General features: G+C 42.5%; 1 protein-coding gene across 1 annotated transcript in view; it reads left to right on the forward strand.

Moving 5' to 3' along the window:
- The window catches only part of zdhhc8 (zinc finger DHHC-type containing 8), a 69278-nt gene that overhangs the window by 51420 nt on the left and 3323 nt on the right, over positions 1–14535 (forward strand). Inside the window, exons 2-10 of the mRNA XM_022754496.1 lie at positions 2126–2247; positions 5226–5383; positions 6241–6413; positions 6890–6992; positions 7484–7575; positions 9553–9685; positions 11683–11788; positions 12947–13053; positions 13240–14306. Coding sequence (XP_022610217.1) covers positions 2126–2247; positions 5226–5383; positions 6241–6413; positions 6890–6992; positions 7484–7575; positions 9553–9685; positions 11683–11788; positions 12947–13053; positions 13240–14306 — 2061 coding nt within the window. The remainder of the gene's footprint in view (positions 1–2125; positions 2248–5225; positions 5384–6240; positions 6414–6889; positions 6993–7483; positions 7576–9552; positions 9686–11682; positions 11789–12946; positions 13054–13239; positions 14307–14535) is intronic.

Consider the following 14535-nt stretch of genomic DNA (forward strand, 5'->3'; position numbering starts at 1 on the left):
ACCTTGACCTGCAGGTGGTGCCTGAGGAAAAGTCAGGGAACCAAAGTCATTAGGATTTATCATTTGGGCAAAATAAATGTCAATACAAAATAACTTGATATAACATAACATCCGATCGTAGTTAATATAATCCAGTTTGGACCAAAGTGCTGGACCTACATTACAATTCCTCAAGCCACACTGCCAGAGTGGCTTAATTCTTTCATTGATAGGCTCATTCCATCCACAGACAGTTTACCTCCACAATAAGAATGATGATATCACAAACAACACTTGGCATGTTCCTGGGGATTGTCTAATCATAAAAATGAATCTCTGCCTCTGATGAGTTTATAATATGCTTGTAATACATCACTGAAGAATAGTATAAATGTGAGATACATTTTCAAGTGATGTGAATAAAGTCAACTATAATTGGTCCCAGCGTTGCCCTGATATGTTGCAGTGATATCTTGGAGGAATTAATCATGCCCATAGCCCTGTGCGGACTGGTTGTGTGACAGGCCATCTCATCCCCGTTAGCGCCTCTCTTTTCTCTGTTAGTGGCTCTCTACAGCCACGGCTCTGAATAATTCAACAAAGCAAAAGAGGACCGGTGGAGCGGGAAAAGAGATATGGATTGAAGATGATCTCCGGGCACGGGTGCCAGGAAATTGAGTTTTTGACGTCAGAATAAGCTGGAAAAGCATTCTCGAATGTCTGAGTGTGTGCATGTGTATCTATTACGTGTTCAAGTGGGCGTGGGCATGTTAGTCATTATGTAAGGAAAGAGAGCTGGAAACACTCTCAAGTCTCTTCTTCCTTCTCCTGTGAGATACTTTATTAATTCATAAATTCTCTCAGGGTCTGTGACCTCCAGGCTCTCTGCATAACGTCTGACCGTAGGCGTTAACACCTATCTTCATTCTAATGGTGTTTCACATCACATAAACAGTTGATTTGAATGATAGCGCCCCAGGAAGTGGACGCTGTCTTGACATTTTAGTCCAGGTGATTGAGTGGGGTCATGGATGTGATTCAGGTGTCTCCGCAGTTGAATATTTCACAGCACTGACTGACGGACTTATGACCTGCAGGCAGTGGAGAAGGTCAGTCATGACGCAAAATGTTGGCAGAGTTTAAATCAGGTTTCCCATCGATACCTGACTGACCTGACAGATTTCCATTGACGTGTCCAGCCTAAGTTACCTGCATGGCAGAGGTTCAGTCAGATGTACGTGATGGCAAATGTGATGTGATGGCACAGTTAGGTTGAGATAGAGTTCACAGTAAGGCTGTTATCCAATGAAGAGTGACCAGACCTGAAACTAAAGCTCATCCAGGTTTGGTAAGCTTTATTTTTAGCCATGCTAGCGGCATGGATGTTCCACCGCTTTGGTCCAGACAGAAATATCTTTACAACTATAGGATGAATCTTGGTTATCCTGTGATCCTCTAGCATGAGATTGTGACAAGTGTGACATCCATTGTTGTTCCACAAATTTAATCTCAGTTTTCCTACCAGGCTGCTGAAGTCACTTGCGTAATAGTAGTTTTTGTCATTGGGTGACACCTCTTCTATTGCAACTGCACCGTTGCAGCTCGGCTCACGTGGTCAGATGGGCTGTGACCTGATGCTATCTGTCTGTTCTTTAAAACGAACATCACACAAAAGGATTGATATATTATTCATTTAGTTTTATGAAACACCAAGCAGATTAATAAGCAGGTAATTCTAAAGAAGCCTTCAGGCTAAGGATCCACCCTTCAGATAAGTGGTTCCACAGAAACTCAGTGTCCGGGTAATTTGCAAAGAATTACAGTGCGGGTAGCAACATTGATTCATGCTGGCTGTTCTGTTGTTGTTTTGTTTTCTGTAGGTCACCAGTTCTGGTATCCACTGTATTCCCTGCTCTAATTCACTCTGTGTAATCTTGCTTCTAATTATGATAATTGCTCCTATTGAGAACCAAGAATCCTAGCAATTGTGCATGAATATGTCATGATTATCATGTGGTTACTACTAAGACTGGGACAAAAGAAACACACCTATGATCAAAACCTAATGGTGTTAAAATGTGTGTGACTAAGTAACGTGTGATGGATGAAAGAATCCTAATCTCTATCCCCTCGTTTGTATCTCTAGGTGCCCCTGGTTGACGAAGGTGATCTCCCCCGCTGTGCCTCTCTACAATGGCCTGGTCTTCCTCTTTGTGTTGGCCAACTTCAGCATGGCAACCTTCATGGACCCTGGTGTTTACCCCAGAGGTTTGTCTGCATGTCTGGGAGTGTGAAAATGGGTTCCAGTGTCTGGTGATTAGTATCTGTCAAATTATATGTTCTCATAATGAGTAATGGTTCCTCCCTGTTTAGTCGTCATGTAGAGGGTACAACTTTAATGGCATCACACGTATCAGAGCACCACCCTCCCCAATCTTTCACTACCCCATTATCTTCCTGTTACAGTCTGTAAAGTCCACATGCTCCACATGCGGCACACTGGGGGAAGTTATACAAGCCTTCATACTGCGAGGTGTATTGAGTATCTCTCAGCTGTTCAGCCTGTCAAACAAGCAGCACTGACTTGTGCTCCTGATGCAGGCTCCTTGTCCTCAACGCTGTCTCGGTTAAGTAATGATGGTTGAACCCATCCCCAGGGATGTTTGTAATGCGCCTGTAAATGATAAGCACCTGTCTTTGGGAAGAGCTTTCTCTGCCCATAAAGGGGGTAATGATCATTAGGTTGTATAAAGTGCAGGTTATCTGCCTCCCCAGAGGTGACAGTGGCCTTCTGCCGCTGCTGCTGCCCCACTGGGTTTTATAGACTACTGAGGGATGAGTTGTTTTCCAAGCTCTTGATGTTGTATCTCAGAGGCAGCAGACCCCACAATTGAAGTGAATTGAAGAAATGAAGAAGTGACATAGCTATTAAATGACATCTGCTGAGAAAAAAAATCACTCCATCATTCAGACTGTAAAAGTGAAAATGAAAGGTCGGTGTGTACTAAAGATCTTTCCGTTCAAATCACTGACGTATGGCACAGTGGTATATTTTCATTTTCTGTTTATAGGAAACTTTAAACTGAGGTAAAAGGCAGATGAGAGAGGTGACTGTGGATAATAAGGCAATTTCAACAGAAATTTTTCTAAGTATATTGCAGTTTGCTGAACTCAATAAGTGACGTTTTCAGTGAGAGAAGTTTCCCCGATACTTAAAAGGTGTGTTTACATCATGCAGGATCTTACGCCTCTTAGAATAACCACCTCATTTTTCCAATGAATGCATGCATTTCTTTTCACTCCAGTATCAAAACTGCAGTGTGACTCTTAGCCGTCTGTTTTGATCAACATAGGCTAGCACTAACTTTGGCCAGTGTGGTGATGCAGTGAGTTTTATTTCATTTTTTTTTTGTATTCATATGATTTGATTTAGTCTGTCTTCTGTGATCCCAGAGGATGTTACATAAACAGTGTTAATTGCTGTGATTGTTGCCGATATCAGAGAATAAAGAGACTATATGTTACGCGTAAGTAGTCGCTTGCAGTGAGGAACCCACAGAGAATTATCACCCAACTCTGCTGTTCTGATCTCTAGAACATTTTAGCATGTTTCCCTTCACTGGTTTCATGTCCCGCAGCTTTACTGTTTTTGTTCAGTCTCACCGCTCTCACCGGCCTCGTTTTCAGCTTTACAGCAAGCAGCTATTTTTAGTTGGGCGAAGCGAAGCACCCTGCCCAAGTGTCATTAAGCAAAATAAAGAGCTATCGCATCCTCACTCACACACATAGACCCTTTCATGAGGGATGATACACTTGTGATCAGTAGAAAACACTTGTGCATACAGACACAAACACACATATTGATGCTGTGAGGGGAAATAAATGCAGTGAAATGCTGCTAATAGATACGTCCTCGAGATGCTTCTCTGGCAGGAAAATGCATGTCCTTGTTGGAAATAACTAATAGTGATAATAGTGACTCATTTTTCAAACAAAAAATTGAGCATTACAACCCATAACACCAATAAAATTACACCTGACCTTCATGCAAGCAATAATTGTATCAGGGCAGGTGCCTGCGGCTTAAATTCTGTTTATTTGAGGATTACTAACATGAATGGTGATAACAGGATTAAGCCTAAAATGTAATGGATAAAGATACCGACTGTACGTTCATGTAGATATAACAAAGTGTAAGTACCTCACTCCTTAGTGCTAAAAATAAACTCATCAACAATGAGTAATTAAGCTTTTGATGCCGATCAACAATTTAGTGAAAAGATGTAAAAACACTTTTGGTCAGTAGTTGAAGTGAAGTGAAACTTATGGTTGCAGTGTAAATGGATATTGTATAAAGTAGGCCACTTCTTGCATTCAGCATTTGGAGAAACGAAGCTGTCAGAGGAGATGCAAGCGTAACTGCTGTTTGTGTCTGTTGCTCTGGCAGGCGGTTTACCTTTAAAATCTATTTGAAGAGACTTGAGTGCCATAATAACAGAGCAATCTCTCGCTATGGAGTTGTTTATTTCTGTGCTCTACCTCTTGTTTCTCTCTTGTTTTCTCTTTCCACTCTCTCCCTCTCTCCCACACTCTCTGTGTGCTGAGCTACCTGGATCTCCCCGCAATTACTATTGTACTGTGAAATTATTTTCTCAGGTCGAAGCTCTGTGCACATGGTTTGAATGAGCCCTTTGATCAGCTGAAAGACATTTTATTCGCCACCGCAGCTCCAAAGCAAAGCGGCACCAAGCACAAAGCTTCACACAAACAGTTTGATTGACTGCAGTCACACCAAGGACAGTGGAGATGCTGCTTGTACTCTCACACTCACACTGTGAGAGTACAAGCCGCAGAGGTGAAGGGGTCAGTTACATGTTTAGGTCTGATAGAGCAACTCTGCCACAGTTAGAGGATAAATTCCCATTTAAAAAAAAAAAAAAAAAAAAAAAATCTTTGTGAACAGCTTCTGCCATACATGAGTCACAGCGTGCTTTGTTAGTCAGCCTTAATGGGAAAAGCAGAATGAATAGGTCATGTCTATAAAAATATTCATTTCTCCCTGTGTTTGCTCTCTCTGCAGACAGTGAACAGCAGGGGAGAACTTCATTTCAGGTTGCTCCCCTGTTGCCCCTGTCAAACTGAATCAAAACCATTCTTCTTACCGTGTCTGCTGCCTGTGTGTGTGTACTGCTCCACCATACGCATCAACATGTACTCCGTTAATGTGTTAACGTGTGTCTGCGCAGCGGACGAGGACGAGGACAAGGACGATGATTTCCGAGCGCCGCTCTACAAGAACGTGGAGATCAAGGGTATTCAGGTCCGGATGAAGTGGTGCGCCACCTGCCACTTCTACAGGCCGCCTCGCTGCTCGCACTGCAGCGTCTGTGACAACTGTGTGGAGGTGTGTGTGGATACAAGTGCACATGTGTAAACAGAGAGACTGTATATTCAGTATAAGTGCAGGCAGCAAAATCTAAATGTCAATATTACAGGTCAATATTAGCATTTAATCAATAATCTTATGTCGTCCTGCTCACATTGGGAATATTTGATAAGAAATATGATGCAGTTTTTATTTGTATATATTTTTATAGCTTGAATCCACTCAGAGGCTTTTCTGTCCTGCCAAGAATTAAAATCTGAGATAAACACTGAATATAAATATATAATGTTTTGTTAAATATACGTGTTTATTGGCAAGAAAATCGTCATCATTAAAGATCATAATTACTGGAATAAATATCAGCTTTTGGCAAATTTAACCGTAAAATACTGTCATTAGTATTAGCTTTTAAATCCTCGATTTGGTCGACACATAGGATGTAGAAGTAAACAGGTTGGATTCCCACATCCTGTTTTCTTACAGGATTTTTATTTTTGACTATCGAAACAATCAAATAAATAAAAATACTGATTTTAAAAGTTCTTCATGAGGATGTTGATTAGTATTAGTATTCACACATTGAGATGCCACCCTTATTCTGCTGGTAGTATTAAACACTTATTGGAGGAATAGGTTGATTATGGATTGAATATTTAATTAAAACACTCCTCATAACCTTTTATTCAACCAAGAACAGTTTGATGACACTAGTCAAGACACTGCACTAGAACCTTCTCAGTGATCAGAGATGATGCCTAGGTCAAAAATGTATAAACCGATATTTACAATCAGATTTAAAGCCTGAACCCAGACCAGTTGTAGGTCACATAGTTTAAAGCCTCATGAATACCTTGCATAAAATCTTCCCTCCTCAGGACTTTGACCACCACTGTCCCTGGGTGAACAACTGCATCGGACGGAGGAACTACCGCTACTTCTTCCTTTTCCTGCTGTCGCTGAGCATCCACATGATGGGAGTCTTTTCCTTCGGCCTCATCTTTGTGCTCCACCACCGAGAGAAGCTGGGAGCGCTGCACACCACTGTCACGTATCCTTTCACTGCCTGAACCTACTTCTTTTTTTAAATGGACAGTTTGGTTTGGTTTTTTATTCTATTCTGTTTATTTGAGGATTACTAACATGAATGGTGATAACAGGATTAAGCCTAAAATGTAATGGATAAAGATACCGACTACGTTCATCAAGATACAACAAGGTGTAAGTACCTCACTCCTTAGTGCTAAAAATAAACTCATCAACAATGAGTAATTAAGCTTTTGATGCCGATCAACAATTTAGTGAAAAGATGTAAAAACACTTTTGGTCAGTAGTTGAAGTGAAGTGAAACTTATGGTTGCAGTGTAAATGGATATTGTATAAAGTAGGCCACTTCTTGCATTCAGCATTTGGAGAAACAAAGCTGTCAGAGGATAAAGCCGGTGTTTGTAGCTTTGGGTTATTAAGTCCATCTGGTCATGTTCTTATGAGCTTGTATTGTTGTTGTTGACCTTGACCTTTGTCCAGACTGGTGGTGATGTGTATAGCAGGGCTTTTCTTCATTCCAGTCATGGGACTCACAGGTTTCCATATGGTGCTCGTGGCTCGAGGGCGAACAACCAATGAACAGGTGAGGAGACACCAGCACAGGAGCTGCTACACACACACACAGACATTTATTTGACTATGATCTATCCAGGGAGAGTGAACAAAGATTCTTCACATTCACACAGATCCAAACATTCACACCTGGAGCTGCCTCAGTGTTGGGGCTTGCTTCAGGGCACCTTTGAAATATTTGGAGAATCTTGAGAATCAATGCAAACATCTTTACTGACACCCCAGCTGCACATACTGTGGAATAATGCTGTCCAGTAGCCTGTGTGGACAGACGTGCATTTACCTTCATAAAGGGAATAATAACACAAATGCTATTGAACAAATATTCACACACACAGCTATTATGAATCACCTTCACATTCAAGCACTGGACCTATATGTGTTTGATGGTGCGTGTGTGTGCATGTGGGTGCGTGCGTGTGTGTGTGTATGTGTCTGTGGGTGCGTGTGGTCTCATGCTTCTTTTGCTGCTGATTCTAAACAAGGCGTTGTCTTCCTCAGGTGACGGGCAAGTTTCGTGGGGGAGTAAATCCCTTCACCAAGGGTTGCTGTGGCAACGTGGAGTACGTCTTATGTAGTCCTCTGGCACCTAGGTAAGATGCTTTTTTGTGCTGTGTGTATGTGTGTGTGTGTGCAGATATGTGCTTATGTGTATGTGTATGTACAGTATGTGGAAGTAGAGTTATGGCTCATCAAGGCCCATGGCATCCATTCCATGACATGAGTGCAGCATCATCTAACTGCAGGGAGGCCTTCCATCCATCCTGTGTGTGTGTGTGTTTGTGTGTGTGTGTATGATTGTATTCACGTGCTCTGAGGTGGTTGTGGAGGTGTGTATTCTGTTCTGCCTGAAAGCAGCCAGCAACCCTGGGGGGAGGCAGATGGCTGAGAGAACTGAATCAGTCTGTAGAACAAGAGTTAATGGGAAACAGAGCGCAGAGCTAGTAAATGTGCTTTTTGTATACACACACACACACACACACACACACACACACACACACACACAATTTTATATCCTATTGGGACAAGTCTCATCCCATGAAAATCAACAACAGCAGGTGGGGGTGAAATGCTTTTTGTTACAAGCATCTGCCTTTAAGTAGTTTCACCGTGATACTGAATGATCTGTTTTTAAATCTGACAGCAAATCAGTAACATTAATTTAGTAACATGGATATTTTTCATGTAGGGGTTGATTACTTGAAATATGTAAAGACTCCATGGGAAGTACATCACACATTTATTTCCCCAGTTCCCACACTAACCATTAAACATTAAAAGAACTCAGTGACAGCCATTTTAATTATGAACAAACCCTGTAAGAATCACTTAAAACACTGTTTAGAAGTTGTGTCTGAAATGTCTGTGTAACAAACACAATGGGATTATGCAGATATAAAATTCATGGCTAATTTCATCAGTGTTTCAAAAGGCCATAGTTTTATAGTGGAGTATAAAGTTCAGTATATGAAGTAAGAGAAAAGTGAAATAATGAGTGTGAATTTCCATGTTTTATTTATGGATGCATATGCAGTTTATATGATATAGCCTGGAGTCTCATGTAATGCTCATACTTAACATTAACAACATTAACTGTTGTAATCTCACAATGTAGAAAGTAAAGACAAAATGATAGATTCAGGGTTGCAGTGGGGCTAGAATAAGAAGGGTTTTCAAATTAAAATCAATGATGTTACATTAACTTCTGTCTGTTACATCACAGAAACAGAACAAAAATATAAATGCAACACTTTTGTTTTTACTCCCATTTTCCATGATTTGAAATAAAAGATATAAGATTGTCTTCTACACACATAGGGGGCTTTTTTCTCTTAAATTTCATTAAATTAATTAATTTTAAATGTGTTTTAATCCATGTTAGTGTGCATTTCTCCTTTGCCAAGATAATCCATCCACCTGACAGGTGTGGCATATTAAGATGTTGATTACACAGCATGATTATTGCACAGGTGTGCCTTGGGCTTGTCACATTAAAAGGCCACTTTAAAATGTGCAGTTTTATCACACAACACAAAGCCACAGATGTCGCACTGGTTGAGAGAGCAGTCACTCGGCATGTTTAATGTCCGTTTCCCTATCATAAACCGTCTCCAAGGTCGTCTCTGAGAATTTGGAGACAATTTTTGTGAAGAAAATTTGAGAGAAAGAAGTCTTTTGTGGGATTAGAAAAAGTCTTTGACTTTTATTTCTTTTATTTCAACTCATGGAAAATGGGAACAAAAACAAAAATGTTGCATTTATACTTTTGTTCAGTGTATATTCAGTTTGCAGCAATAGTGGTTACTGTAGTCAGGAAGATAATACTGGTGCCCCCCTTTAGATGTATGGTGTTTACTTTGATGTGAATCACTGTAATAGTTGATTGTGTGTTGCTTTGGCTGGGTTACAGAGATGTAAACTTCTCATTGTGGTTATTTCCAATGCGGCAGTGGATTACATTTCAAATCTAAAGGCAACGCTGACTGTCAAACTAAAAATTGTAAACTGCCAAAGTGGCACAACATGACAAGAAAGAATCTCGTTAAAGCATGTTGTCCATTTCCACACAGGTACATGCTGGACCCCAGGAAAAAACCCCACATCAAAATTCAGCCCCCATTCATCAGACCAGACCTCTCAGAAAGGCAAATAACCATTAAGATCAGTGACAACGGCGTCCATGGCACCATCATCAGCTCTAAGGTGAGTTGCTCCTCATTGTTATTTCCCTGTTATTCTGTCATCCAGCTGACATACAGCTAATCCTTTTTCCAAGGTGATGTTTACCATTTTCTCATGCTTCGTTCCCATAGTCTAATGCCACATGTGTGACGTGGTGTATCCCCTTTCCTCTCCTCAGTTTCCTATTTTTTAAGACTAATACTCAAGGCAGCAAAATGAGAGGATACAGTTGCTCGCTTTAATCAGATGTATTGGAGAAAACAGGATATTATTAGACACTTGACGTCAAAGCCAAGGGACTCAGATAAGGGAGAAATTAATTGGATCATTTTCAACCCCAAAGGGATATACTATGAATATATGGGTGATTTTAAAGGACCTATATGTAAGTTTTGCTATTGGTACATAGCAAATCTGTCAGCAAATCAGGAACATAAATTTAGTAACATGGATTTTTGCTAGTGAACGTCAGCATTAACAGCTGTTTACTTACCCGTCTAGAAGAAATGTAGCAAGTTCAGCATCAAACTTCATTCCTTTACTGACCAACATCTGTCTCCAGCGGTGGGACCCTCTTGTTTAGCTTTTATTTCTATCACTTTTTTTCTTCTACTGAAGTTAGCATGCTGACCAGCTAGCTCCGACCTGGTCGGCCTGCAAAGTCATTTTCCGATTCTGGGTCACTGTAGCGTCCAGTCTGCCCTGAAGAAGTAGAGCGTATTATAACCTCTTGTATTGTAAATGCAATGATGGCTGAAGCTCTTGGCAGGACTGTAAACAGCTGTTGTTACTAAGGTTGGATATGCAGCTATAAAAAAAAAAACTTGATTGCTCCATCAAAGGCAAACATGTCTCCAAAAGATTTATATTTAAAAGAAAACAAAAACATAAATGACTTGGGGGCGATAATAGTGGTTTTGTATTTCAAAGACCATTAAATTCAAATTGTAGGTAATGGTACATTAATGACCATTTTCCAAAGCATGCCTCATGTTTTAGTATTTTTTTTTTTTACCTTTCAGGCAGCCATTAATCATTAGCCATTCAGTTCATGCCATTTAGTGTGAAAATCGCACAGAGTAATTAATTCACAACCCTTTAAGGCATATGAGATTTTCTGTCTCTGCTTGTAAAAATACTCTCATCTTATCAGCCTAAAGCACAAAGTGTAGCTTCAGTTGAGAAAATTGTCACATTCCCTTTAAGAGTAACTATGTGGATCAAATTATTTTATGATGTTCAGGTTTTGTCACGGAATGCTTTTCTGTAAACGTGAAGTAAAGTGAAATTTAGGAGCAAAACAGGAAATTATCTCTGACTTAAAGGGGAACTCCATTGATTTGTACATGTCTGCATGGGTGAAAAAAGTTGGATAAGGCCGTTTGTGGTTCCACGAGGGGCTGTGAAAAGTCTGATAAACTGCTACTACAAGTCTTAAAATGAACAAATCTGGAGGTGTGGAGTTACAAAGGATTGAGTTTACCAGAGCTCTGTAGCCTGCTCCTTGTCTCTGTTGAGGGTAGCATCTCAAGGATACATTAGCTGCTACCAGCATAACACACTGAAATTTCAGATTGAACTGTCAGCAATCGGGATGCATTGTGGGTAACGTAAACACTTGGCTTTGACAAGTAAGAAGAATGCATGGAATAAAAAAGATGATATCTGGTTCTCCTGCACTGATTTTCAATCAGTCGGACAGTGCAGAAGTTCAAGGCTAAATCAGTGGAGTACTCCTTTAAGATGAACAAATAATGATCTATTCTCTCTCTAATATCTCTCACATTTCAATCCAACTCTGACATAACTTTCTTTCACCATTTGCACTCCATTGGCCACTAAAAAGAATACATTTAAGATCAAGTAGAGCAGCTGCCTGGTGCAGCTCTACTACCCTACAACCTCCTGTGTGACTTGTATTGGTTCATCCCTAACAGAAACACATGCTCTTCTCTGTTTCATCTGCTGTTCCCCCACCTGTTCCGGATACTTTTAACACCCTGCTCTACTCCCTGTAGTCCAAAAGCAGCCTGGATGGCCTGGATGACAAAGAAACCCAGCCGCCGCTGCCACCTAAAGCTGACAGGTACAACCAGCTGAAGAGCCAGCTGACCTCCAGTGAAGGTAAGAAACACAGAAACACAGCCTCGCTGTGTTCACCTCCTCTCTCTCTCTCCTGACAGTCTTCATCAATCCCATTTCTCTTCCCTGTCAAGGCTGCACCAAATGGCAATTCCCCAAGCTCCCCCTTTAGATCACCAGTGTCCCAGTGTGTGACTTGCTGCTAGTTCAGCCTGATAAATGACTGTCCCAGTGGCAGGGCGATGGCCTTTTTTTATGCCAGGCCAGAGAACAGGGGTGATTTGTAGCGAGGAGGCAAGCCCTGTTTACTGAATCAGCATCAGATTTGTGGTAAAAAAGATAAATTTCAGATTGAATCATTGCGACATGAATCACCTCTTTTTGCTGGTGGTGTGTAGCAATGGAGCTCTGCAAAATGGAGATATGGGAAAGGAATTTAGTCTAGAATCAGAACTCTTAAAGTAAAAAATCACTGACTGCCTCTGCGAGTCATCCGTGTAAATTAGAAACTGTGAAGGATCTGTTTGGGGTGTTAGTTTAGCAGCTAGTGGTGTTAGCCAGTGCTAATGTGTTCCTTATACTGTTGCATTCAATAGTATGGAGTGTCAGGAATATATAGTGTGAACCTAAAGCAGCAGGTTCTGACCAGAGGATCTCCAGTGTCATGGTGCATTATGTCAGGGAGTGATCACTCCCTGCTCCTCCATGGAGCACTACTGCTGCCTGGTGGTACCTCAAAATACTGCATCTGGTGTAAACAAATTACCTCCCTTTGTAAAAGCAGTTTAGAGGACTCATAATTAGTGGAAGTAAGAGTTCTTTACATCTCCCTCAGAGACACTCATGCACCAACGCACAGGGGCAACTGCTTGCTTAGAAGTACCTTTGGGCTTGATTTAAGTAGTTTGTCAAGGATGGACAGCTGGCTGTTTTAGCAATCACATGTTACACATCAGTTACTAAATAGACTCTTACTGTCCGACTACCCAGCTACTCCAGTTCATTTTCATTCAGTAGGAATGATGGTGATGGTGTGGGTATCAAGAACTCGATCGCTTCAGCCTCTTTACTCTGATAATAGAATTCAGCTCTGATGTCTGTTTTCTCCCAGAAATTACTTTCAACTAGAGCTGGTATAATAGTGTCATTTCTATTATCTTTACAGTGTTGACTCTGGTTTTCTTTCTGTGTGTGTTGCAGATGGTTCCCTTTCTGGTAAAACCCACCCCTCCACTCCAGCCATGTACAAATTCAGGCCGTCCTTTGGCACCATGCCGAAAGTCCACTACCACACTGCCGGAGAGAAGGTAAGACAGGATATGTTTGGTACTGATGTGTGAAGTACATTCTTAATGCAGTATTGTTATTATAACACTATTTTTTGTAGCTCCACCTAAATAACCAGGAGTTCTACCACAAAAAGGTTCAGTAGCAGCTGTTAAAGGACTTCAATCAGAGATGTTTTGACATGTTACTCTGCTGTTTGTTCTCAGATTATCATGCCAGATGACCGGAAAACATCAGCCATCTTGGAAGAGGGTGTTCGTGGTCACGACTACCGATCTGAGCCCAACCTGGACCTGCCAGAGTACACCAATGCTCCCCTCCACCGAACTTTCCAGTCCTCTCCCCTCCAGCTGGACTCTGACCCCATCAACTCTCGCTCTCTCAGCCTGAAGCAGGGTCACCGCCGACCGGAGAAAGGCCAGCTCCCGGCCCTGCATCCGCATACAGTAACATCCACCCCCTACAAGAGTGTCTTCTCACCCAACACGCTCTCCAACCGTAATGGTAGCCTGTCCTATGACAGCCTGCTAAACCCCAGCATCTCCCCAGCCACTGCCAGCGAGTGCATGGCCCATCGTGGTATGCCCACCATGGGGTTCCACTCGCCCTACCTGCCCACCAAAATGTGCCACATCCGGGAACCTGAAATGCAGAGGCAGCAGGTTGCCCCTGCCTACAGTCCAGTGATGCCACCCAGAGGAGTGGGCAGGCAATCCCCTCACCTTAGGGACAGGGACCCATCCCCGGTGCGCTATGACAACCTCTCCCAGACCATCATGGCCTCCATCCAGGAGCGAAAGGAGATGGAGGAGAGGGAGAAGCGGCAGATGCTGCACGGGCGCTCCCAGACCCACATTTATGCCCAGGACTCTGGCATGTTTGATGGCGGCTATGGCCTACCCCCCAATGCTTGCTATCCAGATGGGCCTCGCGGCCCCGGCTCCAGAGGCCCAACACCCCCAGCCTATGGAGGCTCCAGGGACAACCTGATGGGGGTCGGGGTGGTGAGCTACGGCCAGCGAACCCCTGTGTTGCGCCATGCCGGCTCCACGCTGGGCCGCGCCCCTAGGACTTCATCCACCTCCTTGCACACAGATCACAGTAGCTCTAACAGCAGCCAGACCAGGGCCTCAGGCCTTGAGGGCCCCTATCGCTCCCCGGCTCACCAGCCCCACTCCCCTGCTATGCCCCGATCCCCCTCCTACTCTCATCAGAAACTCTCCTACATCAGTGCCCTTGAGAGGACAGACTCACCTCGTCTGGGGGGCCCAAGGTATGAATCCTAATGTTACCCCTGTGGGACTGCATGCAAAGGGAGCCAATGGGGACTGGTGGGAATTAAATGTATTCCCACTGGAAACCAAGCTCCGCAGCCAGCAATTCATGGACACTAGTGTACTAGTCCTAACTGAGGCAACGTGTAGCATTTGTATATGGTGTATGGTACATGTTTAACTGTTATGTCCATTTATTCATGAGTTCTGTCTGGTGTGACTTCTTAC

This window comes from Seriola dumerili, unplaced genomic scaffold, assembly GCF_002260705.1.
Source record: "Seriola dumerili isolate Sdu_G_001 unplaced genomic scaffold, Sdu_1.0 BDQW01000017.1, whole genome shotgun sequence".
Taxonomy (NCBI): Eukaryota; Metazoa; Chordata; class Actinopteri; order Carangiformes; family Carangidae; genus Seriola; species Seriola dumerili.